The sequence below is a fragment of the Cottoperca gobio genome, chromosome 4 (genome assembly GCF_900634415.1).
Source record: "Cottoperca gobio chromosome 4, fCotGob3.1, whole genome shotgun sequence".
NCBI lineage: Eukaryota > Metazoa > Chordata > Actinopteri > Perciformes > Bovichtidae > Cottoperca > Cottoperca gobio.
The window spans coordinates 9182108-9209696 of NC_041358.1; the positions used below are offsets into that span (position 1 = coordinate 9182108).

Genomic DNA, 27589 nt, shown 5'->3' on the forward strand with positions numbered 1-27589 from the left:
TGAAAAGGTGCACAAGTCAAGAGAAATAAGTGGAGGAAGAGACAAGAGAAGATGTGGAGGAGAGGCTGTCAAACAGAGAGAGCATCTTTCACACTGACACACGTCTGATCTTTGTGTTTCCTGTCATCTGGGTCAAACACGTTAAAAGAGAAGCGAGCACTTCAGGGAAAATAACAAACTCTGACTGAAAGAGAGAACGCTGAGAGTGCAGTGGTTGTCAACGTGGGGTCAGGGAAATGCTGTGTGTGTCTGAGATGATTTCTGTCAGAAGTTTAGTTTAAATTCAAATAAAAAATAAACCAATTGAAAAACGGCCGACAATAAACCACGACTTTAACTTTCTGTAATAAAGACCCTGTTAAGAATGGACATATTCAAATGACAAGTAAAGTCTTTGCGGGTCCCTTGTATTCAGAGTCAGGACACATCTCCTTTCTGATCAGGGTAAAGTAGGTTCCAGTTTATTTGCTGCAGGTCTGATCAAAGCAAACTCGCTCCCCAACTCTGATCAGAAATGAAAAAATAAATATTTTGGGGCATTTCCACGGTCTTCGACGGTTTAATTGGTAAACATCATGATATTGGTGTTGGTTTCCTTTCAGATTTAATCTTCTTTTAATTAACTTATGTTCGCTGAGGAGAGGTTTCTCCACTGATTCATCTCCGATCCAAATTCTGGAGCCATGAAGACATCAACCTGGGAATAAATGTATCCCTAAGTAACCCTCATCTGCGTCTGAATATAAAACCAGTGACTCCAACAGACTTGGTACAAATTTCCAAACAAACCTTCCGAGGAATAATATCTCTGATTCAATCTCTGTTATCCTTTAATGCAAACACGTTCAGAAAGTGAGTGGCTAACTGGGAGTTAGGTCACTGGACTCTCACTAGATTGGTTGGATCCTATCAGGCTAAAGCTCTTTGCACAAGATAGTGAGCCCATTGAGAACTGGCCTGATTACCCTTTAAATCTCTGCAGCATCTACCTTTGCCAAACACCGGCCTGTCTGCACCGATTTGACAGGAGTGCTTTGATAAACCGGGGCAGAAAGAAAACTCCGTGGCTTTGAAACAAAACGAAACACTTTAAAACTGCATTGTGCTTGGAGGCCATACACACAGAGCTGGGTTTAAAACAAACGAGATCAATTTTGGCTGTCATCCGCGAGCTGCTGTTCTGGAACGAGGGAGGAGTTTTTGTTTACGGGATGAATAAAAGAAACAAACAGTTCCTCGAGGTCCAACTAATCCTGGCTTTACATAAATTAAAAAGCGAGGGAAATGTGTGGACAAGTGAAAAGAGCGCAAACATGCTCCGACTACCAAGTCAACAGACTGTGAGGAGACAAAAAGAGGGCTGCAGGAGTCAAGGACAGGGTGGTTAAGTTTGTACATACAGTACAGATACAGATTTATGGCTAAAAATAGTCTCCAGAAAGGACTTTCCCTCTCCAAACATAGAGACAGTGATGAAGTTCCTCCCCGGATTTGCCTGAAGTGTTCATCTCTGCTCATCGGAAGAGTCACTTTTCATCTCACAAGCTCATCAGTCTCTCCAGTCCCAAACCCTGTCGTCTGGTTGCTGACAGCGACGCTCCCACTCCTGACAAATTGAAAGCTTGCCCCTGAACTAACCTCAATTTGTGGTTTATTTTTGTGTTAACATCCTGACATCTTCATGGCAAAGACAGACTAACTTACAATTTCCATCTGTTGAACTGAAAGGAGGAACGACCTTTTAAGGTGTCATAGAACTCCCAAATCTCTCATTGAAATTCAGCGTACGTGTGTGTGTGACATATGGATACGAGGTATGTGCGTGTAATAAAGAGAAAAGGCTAAAGAAAAGGAAGGAAGCAAGATTTGAAGGATTACGTGTGTATGCATGAGTATTCATATAGATTAGAGATTAGATCCACACAGTTGCCTGTTGAAATATGTATTACAGGAGTGAAAAATAGAGGGTTACTGAAACAAACAGACAACAACAGTGACAGTTACAGACATATGCCCTAACTGACGACATGCGCTGACACATTTCAAAACTTACCAGGAACCCAAGTTGTTGCTGGTGCCTCTGTACATCCGTAAAGATCTACAGCTTAGGGATCAGGATTCTTATCTCAAGTTTAAACTTGTTTAAGTCAAGCTGGAGGCCTGATCCACGACTGACAATCCTCATACTAAATACCACATAGTAATAATAGTAAATAAATAATTTGATAAATAAAAAATATATATATATTTTTATGAGGGGTTTGTCAAAACAGAGACACTGGAGGGAGGGGAATGTTCTTATAGCAACTTATCCAGTGTAATAAATAAATAAACAAATATATTTGACCACTAGCGGCAGCACTGAACGCATAGCACCCCAGTCAGCGAGCAACGGAGAACTTCTTTAATTTAACATGTTTAGTAATCTGTAATGGAAGCCAACCCCATCACGATCAAAGTAAATCACGTCGATCTGATTCCCTTCTCTCCGGTGAGTTCAAATGTTTATCGTAACAACGCCTGAGTGGCTGATATGTTCAGGATCCCTATGAAAGCCAACCTAAGGCTGAGACGTAGTTCTACTGCTCAAGTTGTCTTCCCCTCAGCTTTTTGCCGCCTACAGTGAATTTGTCTTTAGAATTGATCTTTTTGAGTCTCTCCTTTCTGTTATATGCAATTGCAACTTGATTACACCAATATATTGATGTAAGCCACGTATATATAACTGTGCACATCTGACAGAGGTTAGTCTGCTACATGGTTATTCCTACAGGGTAGTGAGAGGACAGAATAAAGGTAAAGGTTGATTCTTCAGGGGGGCAGGTTAGTGCGTTACACCGCTATCTCATCTCCCAGACAGTCAGGAGTTCCCTGTCTGTTGAGAACATTAAGCAGCCTCAGCGTCTCCTCGTCCCTCCCCCAGCCAAAGATCTCCATCTCCTCCTCATCGTCCTCCCCCTCGTCCTCATTGTCATCGCTGTCGTCTGTGTTCGACTCGTACTCCGAGGCGATGCCTGACTCGCGAAACCTTGCGGCAAAGTCCAGGCAGCTCAGAGATTCGACGGCACAGGACAACGTGACCTCAGACACCTCTTGGCCTTTGCTCTCTGGCCTGTCGGACTTGAGCAGCGGGGGAGGCGAGGGGAGTTGAGGAGCCGGAGGCCCCGGGAGGAAACGGAAACACTCCAGTTTGAGAAGACACTTGTCCCTACCTAAGGGGCTTCCCAGAGTCCCGTTGGAAGATGAGAAGATGTTCCCGTCAGTGGTGCCCAGCGCGGGCAGGTTGAGGGGGGACACATCAGATTTGGGCGTTGTGGGGTCGCAGATCACCGGAGGTACTGTAGACCGGAAGGTGATCTCCAACAGACTGTCCTGAGATCCCACTGGAGAGAGGAGAGGAGGTGGGAAGGGAAAAGAAAAGTGATGAATGAGCAAAGCGAGGTAGAGCCAAGGACTAAAGGACAGATCAAATATTCTATACCACTGCGCCTCTATTTAAATTCATCTGCGCTCACCCCGCCTGTTGGATCATGGCAGGAGAGTAATGATATAGATATCTGTGAGTGTGGCCGAGAGCAGCTCATTGAAAACTCCAACAAAATCAATCACTCGGGTACCAATAAATATATTTTGTATTGGATAAGCAAGAATAAAAAAAACATGTTTCAAAGCATTTCATCATCCCACGGGCTGCTCAGTGAAACATTAAAGGAATATTCCATCTATTCAAATACTAACCCCTCGTAAGCACGACAGATGACTGAAATGTTTGTGGTCGGCTCCTTCGTGGAGGAGGGCAGCGGTAGTTAGTATGGATTTATAGCAGTTACAGTGTAACAGCGTCCATAAGAATATCCATAGAAACGTCTTACACCACTCCGGCAGTGTTCTCCGCTTCAACTCTGTTGTGCGACTGAAATTTAAAGTCTGGGAACAGCTTGTGTAAAATCTGCAGCACTGTTTTATCAGACACTTGTGGAGCGTGAAAGACTACCGTCAGGTTGAAACTGCGAGTGAGAGAGAAAAACTCATTAAAAGATGCATTACAAAGTTAGAGGGGGATTCAGACGGAAAGCAGCCCTGTGTTAAAACAGCTCACGGTGGGGGGGGGTGAACGGTAACGATGAGACAATGAAATATGATCCAGGAAGTCCAGTGGGAGGAACAGATTCATGTGTTTAATGACTCACAGACGGGATTTCACCACTCTGGAAAGTCATCTCAGAACTTAAAACACATTTCTAGTCGAGCAATGAACTGTGTTCAAACCTCCTGCATCCTCATCTATAGCCAGACCAGGTTTCATGCTGTCAAATTCTACTAAATGCTGTGAAATAGATGGTTTTCTCATGGTGGATATGGTGATAGGAGGAAACGTGTAACTGACAACATTAAGTCACGCCAACGTGCACAATCTGAAAGTGACACGCTACAAATGAAATGCAGCCATCATTGATGTTAATAGTTGTACACCTGTGTGTGACAAGTCAAAATGTTTGCATTTCATTGTATATTTTGCATCTATAGAACATGTCCAACATGCAGAGGTGCCAGTGAGACAATATTTTCCCCACTGGATTTCTGAAATGTTGGCCGATAAGATGACAGATTGCTTCTCGCAGGGTGACCATTGGAGGTCGTGCTGAACTGCAATAGTGCAGCGAAGATTGTCTCTTTCTGAATAGGCGATGAACAGGCTTTATAAATGTGTGAAGCTGTGGGGAGAGAGACGGAGAAGACAGATTGATGGAACAGTGACTGGAGCGTGTGTGGTGCATGATAAACAGAGCGGCGAGGGGAATCCAGTCTCATACTGGTACTCAGGAGCTTTAATGTAGGAATTTCCATTTAGAAGACTGTATGTGTCCGTATGAGTTGTAAACAGAGCTGCTCTCTCACGGTGTAGGTCAGTGGTTTTCAACCTTTCTGTGGCACACCAAAGACCAAGCCAAAATCTCAAGGCACACCTGTGTTCATATCTGGGCAAAATCCCCTCTAGAACAGTGTTTCTCAAACAGGTTTGTGCGACGGCACACCTGAAGATGTCCTGGAGGTGTAGACGGTGGTGTAAGATGCTGACGTCCCTCCATGTACAATCTTTAATTTCTTTATTCTTATCTGTATTGTCCATTTTATTGTTTTGTCATGACACGATACAGACAGCTGACTCATTCTATGTCGTATCCATGTCGCTACCTGGGGAGATATTCTCCTTTACTGAGGATCGGGATGGTTTGTGGTAAACTAGGCCGGTTACTAAGGACAGGTCTGTCATAGTATATCTCTCCAACATGTCTCTTGTCCTTTATCTTTCCCTCTTTTAAAAGCTATTAAGTAGTAGTAGTAGTAGTCTTTACATAAGCTTGTATTGATCTTATATTACAGTATTACATTTAGTTGAACTGTTCGAGGGAACAAGTGAGTTTGATGAATTACTTCTAAACATCCTAAGTATATAATAAATATAAAATATAATATAATAGAAATAATCGTTTCCGATCCTTACTTACTTACTTGAGTGAAAAACAAACCTTGCAGATGTATCCCGCACATGTCTATTATCATGTGTACCATGATGCACAAGATAATCTAAAGGCAGAATGAAATGCTTTATTGTTAAAATAACACATTTAGAGGACAGCGCTGTCCTCTACTTAAGTTATTCTAGCTAATAGGATTGCTGGACATATTTATTGCACATCCTTAATGTTTTTGAGGGATGTCTTCCTGCTAATGTGTGTGTTTACTTTACTGCATCAAAATGAGATGACTATAGCTGAAGGGGATCGAAGGGATGAGGACTTTCCTACTGGCTGCCTGTCTAGGCTGATGTGGCTCACAAATGACACAATTCCCGTCACTTCCTCTAAAAACGTGTGTTCCGCAGTGTGTCCCATACACATGTGCCTGTTTCTATGCAGCCGTGTACTTGTACATGTCAGCGAGCGTGCATTCAAGTCTACAAAGCATATGTGATCCACTCACTGGAGTTTGGTCCTAACATCTTGGTCTCCAGCTCCTGGATCTGTTTAACCAGCAGGGAGATGTGCTGCAGCAGGTCTTTGTTCTGCAGCAGCAGCTGGTGGACTCGAGCCTGGGCCTCCAGCCGAGCCGTGGCCTCCGCACTCAGCTGGTCCTTCAACAGGTGGACCTGCGCAGGAGGAGGAGAAAATATGCTCAGTGCAGTGTATACAAACATTTTCCCCAGGTCAACACTTGATTGCCCAAACACACAGAAACACGACGTACCGCTCAAACTGTGTTGACCCTTCAAACATAATTTCCTTGTCAGGCAATTTGCTAAAGATAAAAAACAAAAAACAACGCACTGCAATAGGCTACTGCGTCCACCATTCTTCTGCCGAGCTGATATTCTTTCTGTATGACAAACTTTCCAAAAGGTTCTCTATGGTGAGCAACACACGGATGTTTTGGACACTGACAAAGTCATCATTTTGAGGCAACATTGACACGTTTGTTGCATTCTGTAATTGTAATTTTCTGCTAATTCCATGTGGCTTTAATAATAATAATACATTTTATTTGGAGGCGCCTTTCAAGACACCCAAGGACAGAGTGACACCAAGGCTCTTTAAGGTTCTTAATGAGGTGTTGCAAAAATGTTATCAAATGAAGAGTTTGTTTCTTAAAGCAAATCGAATGTGTTTACATTTAAATCAGTAGTTTTCTTCCACTATGTGAGAATGACTAAAGAGGGAATACTGTAAGAAAGAAAATGTTTCTAAGCTGATGTAAGATTCAGATGAAGGGGATGATAAATAAAGAAGCTGGTTCTAATTAGAATAAAACATGTCCGACCAAAAGGGTTTCATTTTAGCACGCATGAAAAGACTTGGCTTAATGTTGCTGCCGATGAGAGGCATCTACGAGATAAAGGAGAAACATCCATCGTTTCAGTGCAGTGGATGAGTGCACGGTTATTAAATAAAACATCTTGACAAAATGGGCAAAATTGCTCCAAAGTCTTTTGAAAGGTAAGTTCAGGCCTTCACAGAGTAACTACATTGATCAGGAGATGAGAGGCTTTAGGATCTGGCTGACTCAGCACACGGCAGTGATTGATCAACCACACAGTTGGTTTTTTACTGCGTGGTAATTAATCAAAGCAATACTCAATTAAAAAAACTGAAAAGCTTCGGAGTGTTTTCTCTAGTTGTTAACAGATCAATCAGTGACAATCCGGTGGGGATGTGTGAAGCCGCAGAGAGGAGCACAGGCAGAGCTGCGGGTTGTGCAAGATTGATATTCAATAGCTGGACCCACGTTTAATGTACAGCGTGGAGCCGAAGCAGTTCAAAGTTAGATACTGACCAGCTGACCTGATACTGGACGTTTTGACTCGAGCTCAAACGTTACAATGATTGTTGTTGTTCCTCGTTGAATTATGTGAAGCTCTTTGCAACTTTGTTTAGAAAAGTGCTGTATACAAAAAGTGTATTATTAATATTATTAGAAAGATAATGGATTATTGTGATAATTGATAAATTGTCATCTATTCAGAGGCAAATTAAGATATTTCTGAAGCCTCTCGTGTTAAACTCTATAAGGTGTTTAAGCTAAATAATTGCAAACATTTCAAATCCTTTGTTTAACATATCTTGTATTTTTAATGTGTACATGATTTCTTTGTGAACAGTGTTTGCAAATGTGTACTTTTTATTTACTTATTAATTGTGACATGCCTGTTTTTCATGCAGCATTAAAATCATTCTTGACTTTTGTTGTTTGAGTAACTTTCCTTTGTGTTGGAAGTGTGTATTTTTGTATTTGTAAAATGAGTTGGATTTGAGCTGTTGGACAAATTATGTCACATTAGTCTCTGGAAAATTGAAGTTTTTTTCTATTTTGAGACTTTTTGACAATTTATCAAGAAAATAATCCGCAGATTTTGAAGTTTTGACTTTCTGATATTTGCTCTATCTCCATATACACTTACAAAGATGCAAATGCAGACACTCAGACTCACACGATAAGAGATCTTTGTAATTTCTGTGGCTTTATATCAGTCTATTACATTTTTATTACAGTAACCGAGCTCCAGTGGCTGCTCTGATCCTTGTGTAACCTTAATGCCCCAGTCTGCTGTGGTCTGCTAGATTAAAGCACAGACTCCATTTCAATTTAGAACCAAAAGGCTAGGACTTCTATAACACTCTGAATCATTTATATACGAGGGGAGGGAGGGACACACCGTTCACTCACAAATGTCCTAGCTCACACTCACAGACACACACACACCTACAGCTATTGTAGCAACAATGACTCCCCGTTTTCACTTCAAAGTACTCTCCAAATCAAATGTTAGTGGCCCCACCTCCCACCTCACTCGGCCAGCTGCTATTCTGAGCACATAATTGGTTTCAACAATTTCAAAAGGAGAAATTCTCAAGGTTTCAAATCACAAGAATGGTTCAAAAGGAGCCCAGTGCGTTGAAGGAGCACACTTACTAATGGCTTTCTGACAGCAGAGGCTCTCAATAGTTTGATGAAGCTTAAACCTGGAGTTTAAACAAGGTCCAGCGGGACTTCAAATGTCGTCCGTCTAATAAGCAAAGAGGTACGGAAGGAAAGAGCGTCAAACATGCTTTTATCCAATGATACATTTCCTTTCTTTTCAAATTGCTTCATTTCAGTAAACCATTTCAACTCTTTTGGCGAACATATAAATAGCCTAGTCTACTAGAGCGCGTCTGAACAGGTGCCCATAAACTGTCTAGAAGGCAGCAGGGCCGACAGGAGCGGGAGAGTATTTTCAGAGCGCTGTGAATCACGGGGCCTCGTGTTGATGTACAAGTCATTTAAACTTGTGATGACTCCCTGGTTTCTCCTTTCAGCTTGATGTGGTAACGTGGCAGCATGGAGGCTCGTGGCTCTTGACGTCAGTAACACATCAAAGGAAAAACTACAGAACAAAATAAAACTGTAATTTGAGACCTTCAGTAACTCATGAGCAGTCTGAACATCAACTAAACATGCTGCGATGAGGTTAACTCCAGATGTTTATTTATATCAGGGGGGCCCACACTTGGCTTGTGAGCTACTTTTAAAATGACCAGGTCCAAGTGATGTACCTGCATTAAAAAATGCCGCGACGGGGGGGGGGGGGGGGTACTGGTGCGTAGCTCTCTCCTCTCCTTTCCTCCGCTCTGTCTCTGATCGCGATCGACCTTTTGGGCACCCCTGATTTAGATGTAGACATTAGTGTGTTGCTGTTCCAATTAGTACTGTATCTAATACTGCAGCTCAATGTTGTCTTGTTTTGTCCATGTTTCTCATATTCCCCGATGTACTGCGGTGAATGTTGTGTGCTTCTGTGCTGCATGTTTTAATGAGGACCTGACAAAGTATCTTAATGATGTCCTCTATGATATTTCTACTAACATTAATATACATTTTCAGTCTGTCTGCTTACTACAGATGAAAACTAGCCTTTTGGCCAACGATGGCATTTTAACAGGAATGTTCGTCTCTGTTAACCAATTAACAAACAAATACACTTTTCATTACTGATTTATTTTAGATTAGGTATCAAAAGAATATCCCTCTTATTGAAATTAAAGCATTTATTTCCATTATTGATTGAACTCTCGATTATATTTTGAATTGATAGATTTCATTTATTAATCATTTTGTCTTTAAATGATCATAAAATATTGAAAACTGTCCACCCTCAGTTCCCAGGTGGGGAAAGGTGAAATCTTTACATTGTCTTGTTATGTCAAGCAAACTAGCAAATACTTCTAACGACTAACAAAACTATAATGTATTCACTGATTAATCGCTTCAGCACTACAGATTACTCTTCTGAATATATGAATGTTTAGTACCTGAATTCCAAGTATACATCAATATAGGGCAGGGCAATACAATAATATTAAATCAATATCCTCTTGTTTTTTGGATATCGTAATATGGCGTTAATATAAGAGTTGTTTTTTCTGGTTTTAAAGGCTGCTTACTTATCTCCCTTTACCTACCGAGTCATTATAACCACATTACTGATTATTATTTATCAACAATCTCATTGTGTAAATATTTTGTGAAAGCATCAACCACACAATATCGTCGCAATATCAATATCAATATCGATATCAATATCAATATCGATATCAATATCAATATCAATATCGAGGTGTTTGATAAGAAATATTGTGAGATTTGATTTTTTTATTGTGATATTAGATTTCTTCATCCAGCGCTGCATCCATATCCGTAGTAATGAACTGAATATGAAGAATGGGTCATTTTATGGAGAATAACTTCTTCTCGGTTTTTAAAACTAACAATTGATTCACAATGAACTCGTTGCTATGCTTCTGTCTCTTTTCTCTCACGTCATCTCCGCCATCATTGCCTCCCACCTTTTCTGTTTTTAGACATAACAATGTTTTTAGCATCTCAGTTGGAACCTCATCAGCTCCTCCCCACCCTAATGAGGAGCCAGTGAGGCAGAGAAACATAAGATGAAGTCAAAACTCACAGCCCCCGTCCCAAGGCCTTCATACCTCCCCCTGTCCCACACGCACATTGTCAGAGAGAACAACAAGCGTCGAGGAAGAGAGTCATCCACTTCCATTATCCTTGCACTTAGTAACAAATAGAGGTGATTCCAGATTGTGTTGGGGCCAGGCTGCCTCTGCGGAACTCATTTATAAAGACTGACACCTCGATGATGACTTTGGTGGTGTAATTTGCAGCTGACAGGACCTCATTTTGAGTTATGGAAGACCGCAGCTTGACATTGACATAATACTGCCCTGTTGACACTTCTAATAGTGCATCAGCCTCTCCTGCATGGTCTGTGCTGAGGCCCCGGGAGCAAGTGTCACATTTGTCCTGATGCTGTCTGCTTTTGAATGTCCCTCACTGAGCTGCTAAAAGGACACTGAACAAAGCATGAGAAGCAAAATTCAGAAAGTCAGACCTTGACTTTGTAATCTGAATATCTGATCAAAGAGCATAACGTCTCGTTGTGCTGCAGCCACACAAGGTTACATTTGGTTTTATAGTGCAAATGAGCAGACCCAATTTCTGTGGAAACAGAGGCTGGTCCTACAGATACAATATAAAAAGGGAATGAAAAAATTCTTAAAGGATCACAGTTGGATCAATCTGGCTGTTTCCTTCCTAAGTACGTGTGTTTATCTGGCCATGTGTGTCTTCATCTCATTGTCTCTTAAAGGCTCCACCGAAATGGGAATATCACTTAATTGACAAACAAATACAATATTCATTGGGGATATTTAATAGGATTGTCTGTGGGAGGCCCTGAACCTGACTCTAGGATAACATTTTGATCTATAAATCAAACGACCAAATGTTCTGTCCATGCCCTCTAGTCTAGACTGACACATAGACGCGTCGTCTGATCTGATGCTCCTGTCGGCAGACACATTTGTCTAAAACCGTAAAGATGTGTCACGATGGATAAAGGTCTAGGTTTAGGCAAAGATTGTTGCTTGGGTTAAAATGAACACTTTGTTAAAGTTAGGGTAGCTTCATTGTTAGTGACTTTTATATTTGTTTTATGTGTTATTGTCTTTTTAATTTGACATATTTTTGTCTTACTTTTTCAAAGTAAGGTTTTCGTAACTCTTCCTTTAAAAAGCGCTATACAAACAAAGTTATTGTTATTTCCCTCCATCGTTTTTTGGGGACCATGAACAACGTTACACAAAGCAGAGGACCAACACAAATGTTTGCTGTCGTCTGCAAGAGTAAATGGAACAGAAGTAGGACTACAAATATTCAGACAAAACATTGTTTTAAAGCAATAATGATTCCATAATGATATTTGATACACTGCAAGACAACCATCCATTATGCATGACAATATATATACTGTTTATTATATGTATATATGCACTATTATTTCATCCGCGTCGCTACTGTGGAAGCTTATTTGCGTGTGGAAATGTAGGCCGTGCCATAACTCCATTATTATGAGGTGTACATCAGTGACGCAATAGATTGGTATCGAGACATCAAGACAAGACAAGAGACCAACACAATTGAATTGCTCATCTAAAGATTACAGTAAGTAAATGCACAAAAAAGGAAGAATGAAAAACACTCAACCAGAATGTCGGAACAGTGTGACAATCCACTAGAAACAATAATGTTGATATTCCTCTAAAACCTTATAGAGAGCTCTAAAACCTCTAACTAAAAGTAGAACCCAGACAAAGAGTCAATTAAAAAGGTGCTCCGCCCGCGCTTCACCATGGTGGTCCCTTGGTAGTAAACCTGCTGCTACCCAATGTTTTCTGCTCTCTTATCGGAGAGTCGTGAAATTGAAGGAGCTTCAAGCGAACGAAATGACTCCTTAATGCTCTAATTAGGCGACAGCATCTCTCTTCCTTTTTTATTGCTTTCTTTGTTCAAAACTGTTCCCCAGAACAGAGCAGTGCCGGAGGACACATTTTATCTTCCCAACTCCTGCTTCCCAACAGTTTGACATTTTCGCTTCCATCTCGTCAGTTCTTTACAATGCAAAACACGTCTCTATGTAACTGATTTTAAACACACAGAAACATACACAACGTATTTACAGTTGCCTCCCAGTGCATACATGTCCTTTACTGTATGTGTATGTATGCCCTTATTTTTAGAGTTTAGTAATAGGTGCCATGCAGGAATCTTCTGTTATCACTGGAAACATAAATAGAGACAAAATGAGAACAAAAAAAAATAAATCAAGACCTTGTGGATTACCTCCTAATCTAAAAATGCAGATATCATAGAAACTGTTTGACAAGGCTGTTTAAATGATACCATTTCTGTTTCAGACAAGATTGAAAAACAGTGCCTCTCCTACAGGGAGCGTAAGGGGATTAGGACTGTTGGTTGACTCTACAGGGTTGGTTGCTGAGGATGTACTCTTCACACAGGATTACCATCATCGCATTCCCTGCCCACGCCAGGTCCCTTTTATTTGAGCGTGTTTGAAACCCCTCCAACACTTGTTTGTCTCTATTTTTATCTCAAAATTTGGAAGAAAAAACTGAAGGGGGAAATGATCACTTTGCTGGTGCAACGATAAGGAAACCTCTACAAATGCACTTGCACTTATGAAATGTGCGTAAGATGGCGAGAGAGTGCTTGATGAAGTGAGAGAGAGAACCAGACACAAGACAGACAAGTCGAAAGCAACAGTGTGGGAGAGAGAATGGAGGCGCAAAAACAGACAGGGACAAAAAAAAAAGAAGGATGGAAGTAAGGAAGATGTGTTTGAGCGAAGAGATGGGGAAGGAGAAATGAAGGACACACTGACGAATCAAAAGAGAAAAAAAGAAAGAGGGAAGGAAGGTGAAGGTGGCAGGAGGAAAGAAAGAAAGGTTGCAGGGAGGGCAGGAAGTAGAGGGATAAAAGACAATGGGAGGAAGCAACAGAAGGAAGTATCGAACTAATGAGTGAATCGTAAGTAAGGATGAAATGGAGAAAGGAAGGACTGAACGAAAGTAAGTAAACTGGAAAGAGGGAGCGGTAAAATTTCATTAAGCAATGACAGAGCAGCAGCAGAGCAAACTTAATCTAGAGGCACATCGTCGTTGTACTCCCTCACTTCCCTGACTTCATTAAATGTCCATGTCCACTCATCCCTGAGTGAGCCATGATTACAATTGGCCAGTTAGTTAATTTACCTCCATCTGACAAAATAATCACTACTTCAGCCCAAATTATTTCTTCCATATTAAGCTGGGATGACAAAAACCCTGCAGTACTGCAGCATTACTTTGAAATACAGCTGCTGAAATAATCTAACAAAGTACTCACAGGTGAGAAATGAAAAGAAAATAGGGCTGCAACAATTATTACCATTATAGATATAATGAAATAATATATTGCATTTATGTTTATATAAAACTTTGAAAAGCAATATATTCTCACATTGGGAAAGCTGGGACCAACACATTTTCTAGTTATTTTTATTATTAGTCTATTTTACTCTAAATGGGACCATTACAGAAGGAACGTCATGCTGTGTTGAAGGAGACTTGAAACCAGCGATTAAGATAATTAATTCTTCAGGAAAAGGTTTACTGAGGTAATAAATCAAGTGAGAAGTCGGGCTTTACTTTTCAGACCCGGAGGTCGCTGCTTGACCAGAAGTTCCCAGAGGGCAAAGTAATGTCTTCAAATATCTAGTTTGGTCCGATCAACACGAGGTGCACCAAATCCTCACATTTTAAAATGCATGGGGAGCAGAGAACTAATAACTGCTGGTTTAACTCTGGACTTCTCCTTTGAATAATTGTAAGAGATCAGAAGAGGTAGAACTATCCAGCATTTAAATAAAAAAAATGTCCACCTTTCCTATCACATAAATGATCTTCGGACTTATCACATTATTGGTTACATTTTGACCACCAGGTTGGGAACCACACATTGGTTGATAATTTAGAAACATTTTAGATTATGACTCTGTCATTTAGCTAATTTATTACTCAAATAATCATTTCAGAACTACCATTACAGGCCTAGATGACGGACAATGACAACAGCAGCACACAGATTTAGACTCACAAGACAAATAAGCTTTAAAAGAAGCAAACTGAGGAGTCAGTGGAAGCTAACATTTACAGCAGCTCAGACAAGTTAGGATGACCGGGGAAACATTGATAAACGCCAAGGTCAGACAAAACCAACTCAGGGTAGCTCATACCCATTTGAAATATTCCAAATTAAATGCAATACATAACTCATTAAAAAAAAATCTACACCAGTGTCTCTACAGTGACCTCTGACTTCATTAAGGTATTATTAATGGCATTTATGTCTGGGCACACTCATCCCGAATATGTGAGCTGTCAGTTGTAGCAGCGGTCTGTCTAATGTTGAGTTCAGTGTGAACAGGAGGTTCAATCAGGAGCCCTGTATGCGTCTCTGGAAGCCGTGAGACGTCAGTATTTAACAATCTGAGACACGTCAGGGGTGTGTTTGTGTGTGAGTGGGCATGCTGTGTAAACTCGGTTCAAACTTTTCTTTTGAAATTCAAAAAGTATTGTTGATCTCCTTCACTCTGCCAATGATGCTGGAGTGATTCCAATTGTTCACAGATTTATTTTCCCCGGGCAGTATGCTCAGCAAAGGCTAATTTTCTATCATTTAATACAAAACGATTTTAAGATGTATTTTGCTGGAATAGGCTCTAGCCGCCCTCAACCCTGTAAAAATGAATAAAGATACAAAGATGGATGGATAATGGTAACCCTAACCTTAAATTTTCCGGGAGCATTTTCTGTAAATATGCTCGCACGTACTGTGTTCAGTTTGACACAGGTTTGTGGAATTAGACTGCTTATTGATTTGGGTTAATTGACAGCCAGAGAAAGGCAAGTGGACCTATGAATGTTGCTGTAATTTTATCATTTATTAGGCCATACATTTTGAATACATTTTATTCCTAACCACCCACTTGAGAGCACTGACTGTCTTTCCTGCTAATTCTTGCTACGATTCACACCGAAGCCGGCAGAGCCTGAAATGTCAGTGTTTTAAAGCTGCAGTTGGTAACTTTATCAAAAATAACTTTTTGTTGATACTGATGCGGCCACTACATCCTGATGAGATAATCTTGATTAAAAACATCATGTTCCTCTGCCTCCTCCAGTGCTCCTCATGGCATTTGGAAGATTCCACCACGCCCGGATGAAAACAACCAATCAGAGCCGAGGAGTCTCTCACCCAGTGCCAATCACTGCTCGTGAACTTCGATGAATCTGTCAAACTTACTTTTTTCTTAAAAATGTTTACGAATCAAGATTCTGTTACTGCATTGCCTAATTATTGCCTCAAATGTTTTCAGAAATGTATTTTAGTGTACTGTTTAGCTGTTCAATTATAAAGCTTGTGACCTGCCCGCCAGGTTGAAAACAGCCAATCCCAAGCAAAGCACAGCCCACCGGCCGGGGCACACTTTCTTATTTGTGTATATGTGAGAAACGCACCTGTGCCACAGCCACTTGTGTCTGTTGCTGCTGCTGCTGGAGCTGCTGTTGGAGCAGCTGGATCTGGTGGTGGACAGACAGGGGGCCACCTGGTGGCAGCATGCTCGATGCAGGGAGCAGCATCCTGGGGCTGGCGATCAGCAGAGAGGCCTCCTCTGAAACCTGACACCAGGGAGAGGAGAGAGACATCAATATTTAGTGACCAACTTAAACATTTAACAAGTAGCCAGGAAAAGACTGCAATTTTGGAACATTAAGTAAAACACTGCTCGGGTAGAAGCCTATTGCTGCCTAGTATATTATTGCACTATCCGCTATTTAATGCCTCTTACAACAATCTGTCACTGATGAGTCAAACTACGATAAAAACTGTTTTCAAAAGTTCTCAAAAAGTTTGAGGATGCAGATACACAGAAAAACAGAACATAACTGACTAATGAATAAATAGATATAACCAGGACAAGCAATAGCATCAATAAAATGCCTTAGAGAACAAGTCATCATCAAAACAAGAAACTGAATTTGAAATGTGGAACTGCTGATTAGTTGCACCAGTGTGGAATGAGCGGTGCAGAGAACTGAGATCAGTAGCACTGAGACTCCAACAATAATGAGCTGTGGGACCCAGTTCTCCTTCGCCTGACACCATCAAGCATCCTAATTGTTTCAAAGCTCTAGTAACCAGTCACAAATTGTGCCCTTTCCATCATTCAATCAGTCAAAATGTTTTTTTTGTTATGCAGATATGGTGCCTTAATCACATATGCTATGAAATGAGAGTGGAGAAGAATCACATATTAAAAAAAATGAAAAACCTCAGTTGCTACAAAGGGGACAATCGTATTTCGCTTTCTACCACTTTCTGTGATTGTTACAGGAATAAAGTGAGGAACACGCACACTATGGCTTTGTCCACATTTCTCTCCCTTGATTTCCTCCTTGCTACGAGTTCTACAAGGTGCATTGTTGTAATAGAGAACAAAAAAAAAGTCCTCTCCCGTCACTGCTGAGACCTGGATTCAATCAGGAGGAGAATCTCTTTGTCGGCAGTGCTTTGAAACACATTTGGCACTGTTTAATGTTGGGAAGCCAGTGAGGGATTACGACAATGTTTTACTGCTATCGGGGGTATAGCCTTAACCCTTCAATGCATGTTATGAGTCATCAAGCAAGTGACCATCTTCTATAGAACACTTAATAGATTACAGAAGGGTTGATATGTAAAGCGTCTCATACGCGGATAAAATACTGCCGCAGTTACGTTTGGGAAGAATAAATATTACACATGTGTCTTTGAGAGACGGATGCATTTACACCCCGAGGTTTGCGCAATCTGAATTCCTGTCTCTTATTTGCTGATGTATTTTAGACGATTGGACAAATATATCAGCTATTGGCTGAGTACATCAAGTACTATGATTTTTTTTAGCGTTTATTTTGATTATTTATTGGTCGGCCCCTGAAGAGCGAGTGAGAGCAGCTGCTCAGCGGGCAAGGAGATAGACAGTGGGGGAAACAGCTGTAGAGCGTGTTACTCAGTGCATTAAGGGATTATTTTGATCAAACTACAGTTGGTGGTTGTTGGAACAGTGGAAAGACCTAACCGAGGTGGGTTTGGGGAGTTGTGTATCAGACAAGTGGAAGCAAGCATTGGAATGTAATGCTTTGTTGTTGTTTTGATATGAAACAGAGCTCGCACTGTGATGCAAGACAAATCCAATCCAACCTTATTCAACAGGCACAATCAGAGTTGATGCAACAACAAGAAACATGGAGATGAGAAGACATGGTTATGAATGTAGATCACATTTTAGATGTTAATCTATTTAACATGGCACAATTACTTTGTTATTATTGAAGTTCTAATGTTGTTCTTGTTGCAACGTAGTGCAAAATACACATGAAAACTAAATGTGCATTCTTTGCTTGCTTTATACATGGTTGGCTGTAAAACTCTAGCTTTCTTTGGTTTCTGCTGGTGTCACCTCTATCTCCTCAGGTAGCAACTGGTTGCTGGATGTCACAGCTGCCAGGTTTGAACAATGAGGTTGCTGACTGAATCCAAACTGTGTCACATCACTAATGGGCAACACAAGGTGTTTGAAAGTGACTGGAGTCACGATGCTAAATGACAGCAAACCAGTTGACACCTGATTAAATTGAACTTGAACTCGCCTTAAGGGATACACACACACACACACACACACACACACACACACACACACACACACACACACACACACACACACACACACACACACACACACACACACACACACACACACACACACACACACACACACACACACACACACACGAATATATGACTGATGGCCTGTCTAAACTGGATCTTTCAGGTTAATGACAGCAAATGATCGAAGCTGACAGGTTGTTTGTCACCTTAGATAATAATGACAATAGCAAGACAAAAGGTTATCTGGTTATCTCAAAGTGCCTCTATAAAACAGACACATCATTCACATTTGCTTTTATAATAGCTACTCGCAGAAACCTGAAGCGACCCTCGGCTGTAAAACAAGACTTCTGCTTTCGCTTTGAAACAGCGACTGTTGTCAAGCACAACAGCGAGGTTCAGAGACTGGAGGAGTGAATACGATGAATCAGCAGTCAAACTAACAGAGAGGAGAAATGTAGATATGTTTGGCTTTCAAGCACTGTGGACACAAGAATTGTTCTCAATTATAGAGAAACTGAAAACAAAGACAGACTTAAACAGACTGTCAGCAGCAGAATAAGATACAACATGAATGGAAAATAAATCCCATTGTACATTTGAGCAGTCATCTGCAACATTATGCCATAACAAAACATCTATTTTACTCTCCCACCAAATAAATGGTAGTTTAACCAATAACCACTAATATAAGAGTATTTACATTTACTGTCATCATTCACAGAACTTCTAGGAAAAAGACATTAGCTGCACCTTGCACATTATTTCGATGGACATTTCTGGGTAGTGTAGTGAGAACCGAATACGGAGAAAAAGGAAAAAGGCAGACATTTAACATTAAAACAAATGACTGCTTTTTATGTGGAAATGTCACGTAGGGCCTGGTTTTAATACAAAAAGAAGTGGTTCGTATGACTTGTCCCACCATGTTGAAATCAAAAGTGTTTATAGTTTTTCCAAACAGGCACCATTGAAGGTAACTGATATGGGGATAACGACGCACACTTTCACACAGTCTCTCCTACAAGGCATTCACACTCAGTAATGCACTCGTGTGAAAAGTGACAGAAATGGTTGTGTCAAGAAATAAAAAAAAGAGAGCTACAGAGACAAGTTCAAAGCCAGGTTACTCTCTGATCTCCACACTGGCCAATCACTGCATGACGTGGGTATATGTGGGATTGGGAAAGTTACACTAATGGTTGGACACAGCCCTAACTAATGCGATGTTCAAAAAGTGTGTGTGTGTGTGTGTGGGGGGGGGGGGGGGGGGGGGCAAGCAGTTCTGAAGAAGCACACTGGCAGCATAACAGTGCTGAACCCGGTGAGAATGAACACCCAACAGCTCTACGCAGCTTTTAACCCCCTTTGACTCATTCATCGGAACATGGACTGTATGGTTAGGTTCTACAGCTCTCATCATCACCCCTGTATGACCGTGTCAGCAGCTGTCCTCTGCAAAAAAAGCTCAAACAAGCCGAGTATATGTGTATATACCAACTGCCCAGACCCAAACGGCAGACAAGTGAAATATTAGCTGATGAAGAAGTCCCAGCATCTGCAGCTACATGTAAAGACCCAGAGGTTGGTAAAACATAGGCTGATAAACAAACTTAGTTTCACTCTATTCATTTGAATCATCCCAGAGGTTTGGACCCAGGCAGGTCCAACATAACCAGAGCTAAAAGGAGGTGGAATATTGGGATTTAAAGAAGCAACCAGAACATATTAAAAGTCAATGAAACATCAAGGTAACGGTAAACAGTTTCCCCTTCAGGGCCAAACTGAATTTCTTAACTGAAATAAGTCTCTTTGTTTTAATCTGTAATTACAAACGTCCCCTTGAGCCAATCACTGTAATTAAAAAAACAACACACAAAATGTTCCCAAACAGCTCTGAAGATTGGATGGAAAATTATTGGAAAAATGGATGACGGAGCTCGAAAGGCTTGTGGTACATGACAGAAAAAGGATGTTTAACTGAGAAACAGCACATTTATAGTCTGAGTTTAAGTATGAGGAAAAGTCCATTCATAAAACATGCTTCAGTAGTGATGACATCCATCATTCTTCAAAGTTAGTTAACTTTTTATGTAGGACAGCAGAGTCAATTACTGAGATGATGGATGGACGACAATGATCCGATGGTGACCAATCGTTAGAGAGACGAGCACTAAATCCAATATGAATGCTTATGCACACACACACACACACACACACACACACACACACACGCACACACACACACCCACACACACACCCACACACACACACAGTAGTAGAAGCAGTTTGTTGAGTAAAGACCTGCATATTCAAACACTGTTTTAGCCTCTCTAGCCTCTAAACTTGTTTACCGCAGTCAAAGCCAATTACAGTAGACAGCAGAGTAGAATATTCAAAGTGTGCGGGGGAGTTAGTAAAGATAGAGAAAAGCGGCCGAACACTGAAATTCCTCATGATAACTGCTCGAGTCCAACCTGCTAGAGTGAAACTCTCCCTGTTGCCATCTAATTCCCACACATGCACATGTTAATATGGGCTCTTAGCAGGCAGCTGCAGTCTTCCTTTATTTTTTAACCTCTTGTTATACTCATTGAGTGACAGAAAGAGGTGGGGAAGAAGCCAGGGAAGTGAAATAGGGGTTAAAAACAGAAAGGTGAAAGTGAGCCAGAAAGGAAACTAAAGATAGATGACATGGGATAAAGGAAGTCTTTATTTCTTGTCCTCCAGCTGTGATTACACGAGCTGCTTTCTGTCTGTCAAGCAGACTGTCCCCTCCCACGCACACGCACGCACGCACGCACGGAGACATGGGAGACAGTCAGGCATGTTGTTGATTTAATCAGAAAGGTCTCTTTTGAACCATGTACAATATTTTTTTCTTAATGTTGAGGGTTAGGAGCTTTATATATCTCACAGAGCTCGTTAATAAATACCTGCACCTTTGCGACAAATGTGAGGATTTTAGTGCCCTTATTATCTCCGATGCCTTTGCTTCTCTTTCATCACAACAAAGTTTTTCTAAATGTCATTCTTGTTGTCTTAGCTAAAGGTTTCCTCATTAAGTGTAAATGATGACACACAATCGTACGGTAAGCTAGTATTTGGAGGTTTAATTAGTCACAGATTCGATCTTAAAATATTTTACGTGAAGAAGTTTGTAAATACGAACTTATCGGATAAAAAACTATTTTAGGAGGCTGTAAAGGGACAAAACACATCATTCACACTCTGTCCGGGAAAAGTCTTTTCTTGGAGTGCTGCTTTGGGGAGCATTCAGTGCTTCCATGTCATTTCATTTATACATCTTCCGGTGATTGGTCGTGCGCCATTTTCAATTTTACACTGTTTGTAATGACTTCAAAATATGTTTTTGTTACTTTACAGCCTCCTGACATCATTTTCTCCTCAGCTCACAGTTTGCTAAGACGATCTCCTGCTATGCTCCGAGTTTCTAACAAAGTGTATTGGTGGATCTGTGACTGGAGTGCACGGTCCTTGATCATTCATGTATCATTTTTATATAGTCTTTGTTTACAAAGAAAACCTGCTGACTCAGCAGCAGCCTCTAGTTCGAGTGAAGAAGCACAACCAGAATAAAACTGAGCAGTTAATAAAACCCCAGATCCCCACTACTCACTACTGTCACAGGAGCTGCGTGTGTGTATATTCTGGTATTAGCAGCTGTGAATTTGTTATAGACACTGAACATTTAAATATGCTTGTTTAACCACACTCTTTCTTTTTTAACCAAATCCTGATTAAAAGGCACACGGGAAATACCTTTTTTCATGCGTAATAAGATATCATGTGTTGAAACAGGATGTTGAGAATATTACAATTGCCTCATTGGTTAGATCTTATTTACATGGTACTTAAAATGTGTCACCAATTTGACAATTGGTCTTGAATTGTCCATTTTGTTGCATCTTAAAGGCCACTATGTATCCCAGAGTTTAACAACTGAACACATTTGTTGAGTCAATCTCAGCATGTACATAACTCTTGGACTGTGGAGTGGCACATGGTTGTATGAGAGACAGAGAGAGAGAGAGAGAGAGAGAGAGAGAGAGAGAGAGAGAGAGAGAGAGAGAGAGAGAGAGAGAGGAGAAACAAAGCCCATGTGTGGTATATGTATGATCATTTGAGTCAGTGCCCTTTTCACCATTCCCACCCATAGTCAGATTTAAACCTGCAGATTTAAACCTGCAAAAAAACCTGATGAATCCTGGACTGACTCAGCTCTGCCTAAGGTCAAAAGGTCAATGTTTCAACCTACCATGATATTACCAGATATGCAGGCATGAAATCAGATGTGGACAGAAACACACAATGAAAGATCTGTGCTAAAATGATTTGGTCTGTACAATGGGCTTGTGACTCCTCACTTGTTAGCAGCCTGACATTGCATCACAACTTTACAAGTGAACACATACACACAGAAACACTTGCAAAGAAATCAAATGCAGGGCTATCAAGGCAAGTGACCCCAGCAGGGGAAAAACGTGGATCTTGGTCCTCCAAAATAAATGGGTCAAGTGATATTCTCTCACAAACCCACTGAGTTTACAGTCTGTAAAAAGTTGAGAGGCTGTATTTTTATTGCCTGCTTATGTGTAAGGACTATTGAAAAGATGAGCCTCCATCCTGCAAGGCTGCTGTGCAGACAACCATAGAAAAAGTGTGTGTGTGTGTGTGTGTGTGTGTGTGGGTAAAAGGATGGAGATTAGAGAGACTTCAGATGAGGGGTTCTCATCCTTCTTAACAAGTGGTGTCATGAACTGGTGAGGGTTGTTGGGGCTGTGACCAGAAGAAATCGAATTTTTAAAAGATCCTCTCCAGACATGTTTCGAAATATATAAAAATAATCAATCTGTGTGTGTAAATGTAAAACTCTTTACACAAATGCAAAAAAAACCCCTCAAATAAATACATAATAAACGGATCTGCAAATACACAAAACAAATTCCTCCAATGAAAAATAAAAAGCTGTCAATACATTAAATAGATTTACGACTAATTGAAAAGCATTTGTGAAACCAGTTTATATCTGCGGATCTCAATTCTACGCTTGCAAATTTGCATTTTACACACAGAGTTTTGAGACAAACTTTCCGCTTGTCGAAACTAAAATCCACTCGTATCACTCGGCCATTTTCGGTAAGCACGTGATTGCCAGTTGATGACGTCATTTCCGCATTTCAAAGTAGGTGCATGCAGTTTTTTTTTCTTGCGGATTGTAAATGATCCAATGCCTAATTTCTTTGTCTTATTCTTCCTGGCACCGCAGCATCTTTTCTCCATATTGATGGCTGCGTGATGTGTGTACACACATTCATTTCCAAATCACACAAACAGGAAAGCTGTGATTTCTACCATTTCAGGTTTAACTCAACTTCCTCCTTACTCTTCGTGTCATCCTCACACTATTACCCTGAGGTCAGGTGAGTAATCATACGTGTGAAAGTGGCATTCAGGATGATTACAGTCTGACTGGATAAAAGCCATGACTACCTTTAACAGCGAAGGAAATTCTTGCTTTGTAATGAAACTGTGCTCATGTTTGGACGGTGTTTGATCGTGATGCATCCCTAGAATTTGAAGTGCTCAGTTTGCATACCAATTGCTCAATTATTGGTACCATTCACATTAATCCAATTAATTAAATTGTTTATTGAAAAAAGCACATTACATTCCCTAAAAACAAAACAACGGACACAGAATGAATAATGTATGCAACCCAATGCAACAGCACTTTCTGGTGAGAAGCAAGAAGAGGAGTTAACACCTGCACCATCATTACTGCTTCCTGTCAGCAGTAATAAGGGCTGAAGACACGCTCTGTACAAGCACTGCCATGATCAATATTAAGATATCTACACATAAACACAAGAGCATGAACCAGACTGCAGTGTTTATTTAACACTAAAAGTGTGAATAGAGCAAACTACTCTCAGAAGTGGGACTAAAAGTGTGAACTTCATCGTGGAGCAGGGACGGACTGAATGATCAAACACAGAACGAGACCTGATTCGGAACAACGGCGCAGACTTGTAAAAAGGCCTCCCACCCTCGCACACAGGAGCAGAACCTCACCACCTGTGCAAAACGTGTCTTTCCGATCCACACTGACAATCCTCTGCACATATATTAAACCAAATATGAGATGAAAATATCGTAGAGAACTATCAAAGGAAGCCTGAGATGTAGGTTCAATTTTCTCAAATCAGAGATAATGAGTTGTTCTGATTTAAATGTACTAATTCTACTGCATTTTAATCACACTGTGGTCTCAGTATGCAGTACAGTTGTAATTTAAAGGCAGAAATGACAAAAACAACTAATTTCAACTACATTTGCTACAAATTAAAGGGAAAATAGGAATGTTTTTGAAAGAAAAGCTACATTTGAACCAAAGTTAATGTTAATTAATCACTGACTAAATCACTCTCTAGGTTACGCAAGCACTCACTTTGAATGGATGAATTGGAAAGAGAACACAGTCTCTACTTTCCTGGTAGTCAGTCAAACAAAAGGACTGGCCTGCTCAACTCAAATGGTGCCGACCCGAAAATCACTCAACTAGCAAATTAGGTCTTAAGTATGTAATACTTTTAATAATGCACAGCAGCAGAAGGAAGCGGACGCGTTTTAACCCTCGCCTAGGGCTTCTGTGCATAATTAAAAGTATTTGCTCCTTCAAGTAAGTGCTTAATAACACAGTACTTTGAAAGAAATTATATACTTTTAAGATTTATTTGGAAATGATGGCCTCGTATAATAAAGTGTTTTCAACGACAATTAGAGCCCAGCTCCTGATGGGATCACAGCAGCAGGACAACAAACAGACAGAAACATACAAACCTGGCAAAGTATTCAAAACCTCCTCTGAAGTAGTTTCAGTAGATTACTGCAGGAGCACATTTTGCCATGATCACACGCACACTCACACACTCACACACTCACACACTCACACACTCACACACACACAGTTCAGAAGATAAAATGAGCTCTGTGACTTTCCAACAGTAAAGTAATCCGTCCACGTTAGGTCGTGCTAGTCTGAAACAATTGAAGCAAATGATAATGATGAAGAGAGGGGGAGAGAGAGAGAGAGAGAGAGAGAGAGAGGAGAGAGAGAGAGAGAGAGAGAGAGAGAGACAGAGAGAGAGAGAGAGGGAGAGAGAGGGAGAGAGACAGACAGAGAGAGAGAGACAGAGAGAGACAGAGAGACAGAGAGGGAGAGAGACAGAGAGAGAGAGACAGAGAGAGACAGAGAGGGAGAGAGACAGAGAGAGACAGAGAGGGAGAGAGACAGACAGAGAGAGACAGAGAGAGACAGAGAGGGAGAGAGACAGAGAGAGAGAGAGACAGAGAGAGACAGAGAGGGAGAGAGACAGAGAGAGACAGAGAGGGGAGAGAGACAGACAGAGAGAGACAGAGAGAGACAGAGAGGGAGAGAGACAGAGAGAGAGAGACAGAGAGAGACAGAGAGGGAGAGAGACAGAGAGAGACAGAGAGGGAGAGAGACAGACAGAGAGAGACAGAGAGAGACAGAGAGGGAGAGAGACAGACAGAGAGAGAGAGACAGAGAGAGACAGAGAGACAGAGAGGGAGAGAGACAGACAGAGAGAGACAGAGAGAGACAGAGAGGGAGAGAGACAGACAGAGAGAGAGAGAGACAGAGAGGGAGAGAGACAGACAGAGAGAGAGACAGAGAGGGAGAGAGACAGACAGAGAGAGAGACAGAGAGGGAGAGAGACAGACAGAGAGGGAGAGAGACAGACAGAGAGAGAGAGGAGAGACAGACAGAGAGGGAGAGAGACAGACAGAGAGAGAGACAGACAGAGAGAGACAGAGAGAGAGAGAGAGAGAGAGAGAGAGAGAGAGAGAGAGAGAGAGAGAGAGAGAGAGAGAGAGAGAGAGAGAGAGAGAGACAGTTATTTACTGGAATAAATAACAAGATGTGATTAATGAAGTCATGCATAATAAAATAATGTCTTTCAGTGGAAAGTCTTTTGATTTCTAAGCGTCAGTCCTGTCAGTGGAGCTCTGGCTGGAGCTTTACACTCATGGATCAGAATGTTTGCACCTGACCGCATCTGAAAGTCTGCCAGAGGCAAAACCTCTATCAAAGCGTTTGTAGTACTCACTTTAAAGCACACACGTCATTGAGAATACACACACGCACACACACACACACATTCCCCTTGTATCTCCGTCAAATTCACACAGAATATACTTATACTTAAAACAAAACAAGGGCAGCCACTTGAAATGAGTAAAATGCTTTGAGTCTTGCCTTTACAATTTGCCTTGTAGTAACACTCCTTCTGATCCTGGAGGCAAGCCCTTTAAAAGTAAACGTCCTGACTCAACCTCACGGACACAAAGCCCGAGGATTGATGTGTGCTCTCCGAGTCCTGCGGGATCGTTTGAACGCGGGGCGGAGAGGGATTTGTCAGTCTAACGGGAGCTGACAGGAGGAGAATGAACTTTAACACTCGCAGGCTGCTTTCCCTTTCATGAGCTTCCAGGGAAACCCTGTAGTGAATCAAATACCTCCGCTTGGGAAAATTCAAACACTGCTGGGTAATAAAAATGCATGCACTAACGTAACGGCACACGCATCTTATTCGACGACACCCTCGCACACTTATCCCTGCACATTCCCATTTAATCTGGCGAAACTGTTAAGGGTGACAAACGTGTCAAATTAAAAGAGAATAATTATAAAAAGATTGCATATAGTTCATGTACGTGGAAAAGCAGCTGCACAAACATGCACACTTCCTCCAGTGACCTGAGAATGGAGGTCGTTGCTGAGATCTCGTTGTTTCAGTGATTTCACGCCGTGTTGCTTTTAATCAGGGGCTGTAATGAAATGTCTAAAACTCTAACGTTAATGGGATCCAACGCCTGTTAAACAGCTGAATAGCTTGGTTTTGTAACTGACTTAGGACCCATGGCTCTCAAAGCCTTGCTCAAGTGAGTCTCCATGTGGTGCGCGAACAGGTTTCATAGAGCTTGGAGCCTCAGGTGAAATAACGTTCTCATTTCTCACTCTGAACTGTTGCCTAACAACCCGTCTGTTCATTATTTACCATTACTTGAGACTGCCTAAGGAACTACCTAATCACCCCGAGTTAACTACAGATTAAGGCTTTTCCTGCAATGGGGTATTTATTGCACTTTTAGCGGCATGGTGAAAAGGAAGGAACACGAAGAACTGAAAAACTAAAACATTCATTTGAATCAGTTTTCGGTGCATCTGACCAGCAGAGAGCTTAATGAGGAAAGTCTGTAACTGGCTCAGTAGCAGAAGCAGAACAAGTTGGTTGTGCTGGCAGATCTGCCTACTGGCATAATTGCTTGGCTAAAATGCTGCAACTTTGTCCCAGCAATTGGAACATTTGCAGGCCAC

General features: G+C 41.2%; 1 protein-coding gene across 7 annotated transcripts in view; it reads right to left on the reverse strand.

Annotated features, from left to right (window-relative positions):
• The window catches only part of LOC115006858 (carboxyl-terminal PDZ ligand of neuronal nitric oxide synthase protein-like), a 165333-nt gene that overhangs the window by 25709 nt on the left and 112035 nt on the right, over window positions 1-27589 (reverse strand). For 4 of the 7 annotated variants that reach the window (XM_029429433.1, XM_029429431.1, XM_029429430.1 and 1 more), the window contains 3 exons: window positions 15972-16133; window positions 5986-6151; window positions 3213-3383 (listed from right to left, as the gene is read on the reverse strand). In XM_029429433.1, coding sequence (XP_029285293.1) covers window positions 3213-3383; window positions 5986-6151; window positions 15972-16133 — 499 coding nt within the window. Of the gene's footprint in view, window positions 1-1932; window positions 3384-5985; window positions 6152-15971; window positions 16134-27589 lie in introns of those variants that run through there. The other 3 variants (XM_029429436.1, XM_029429435.1, XM_029429434.1) reach the window with 1 other exon arrangement.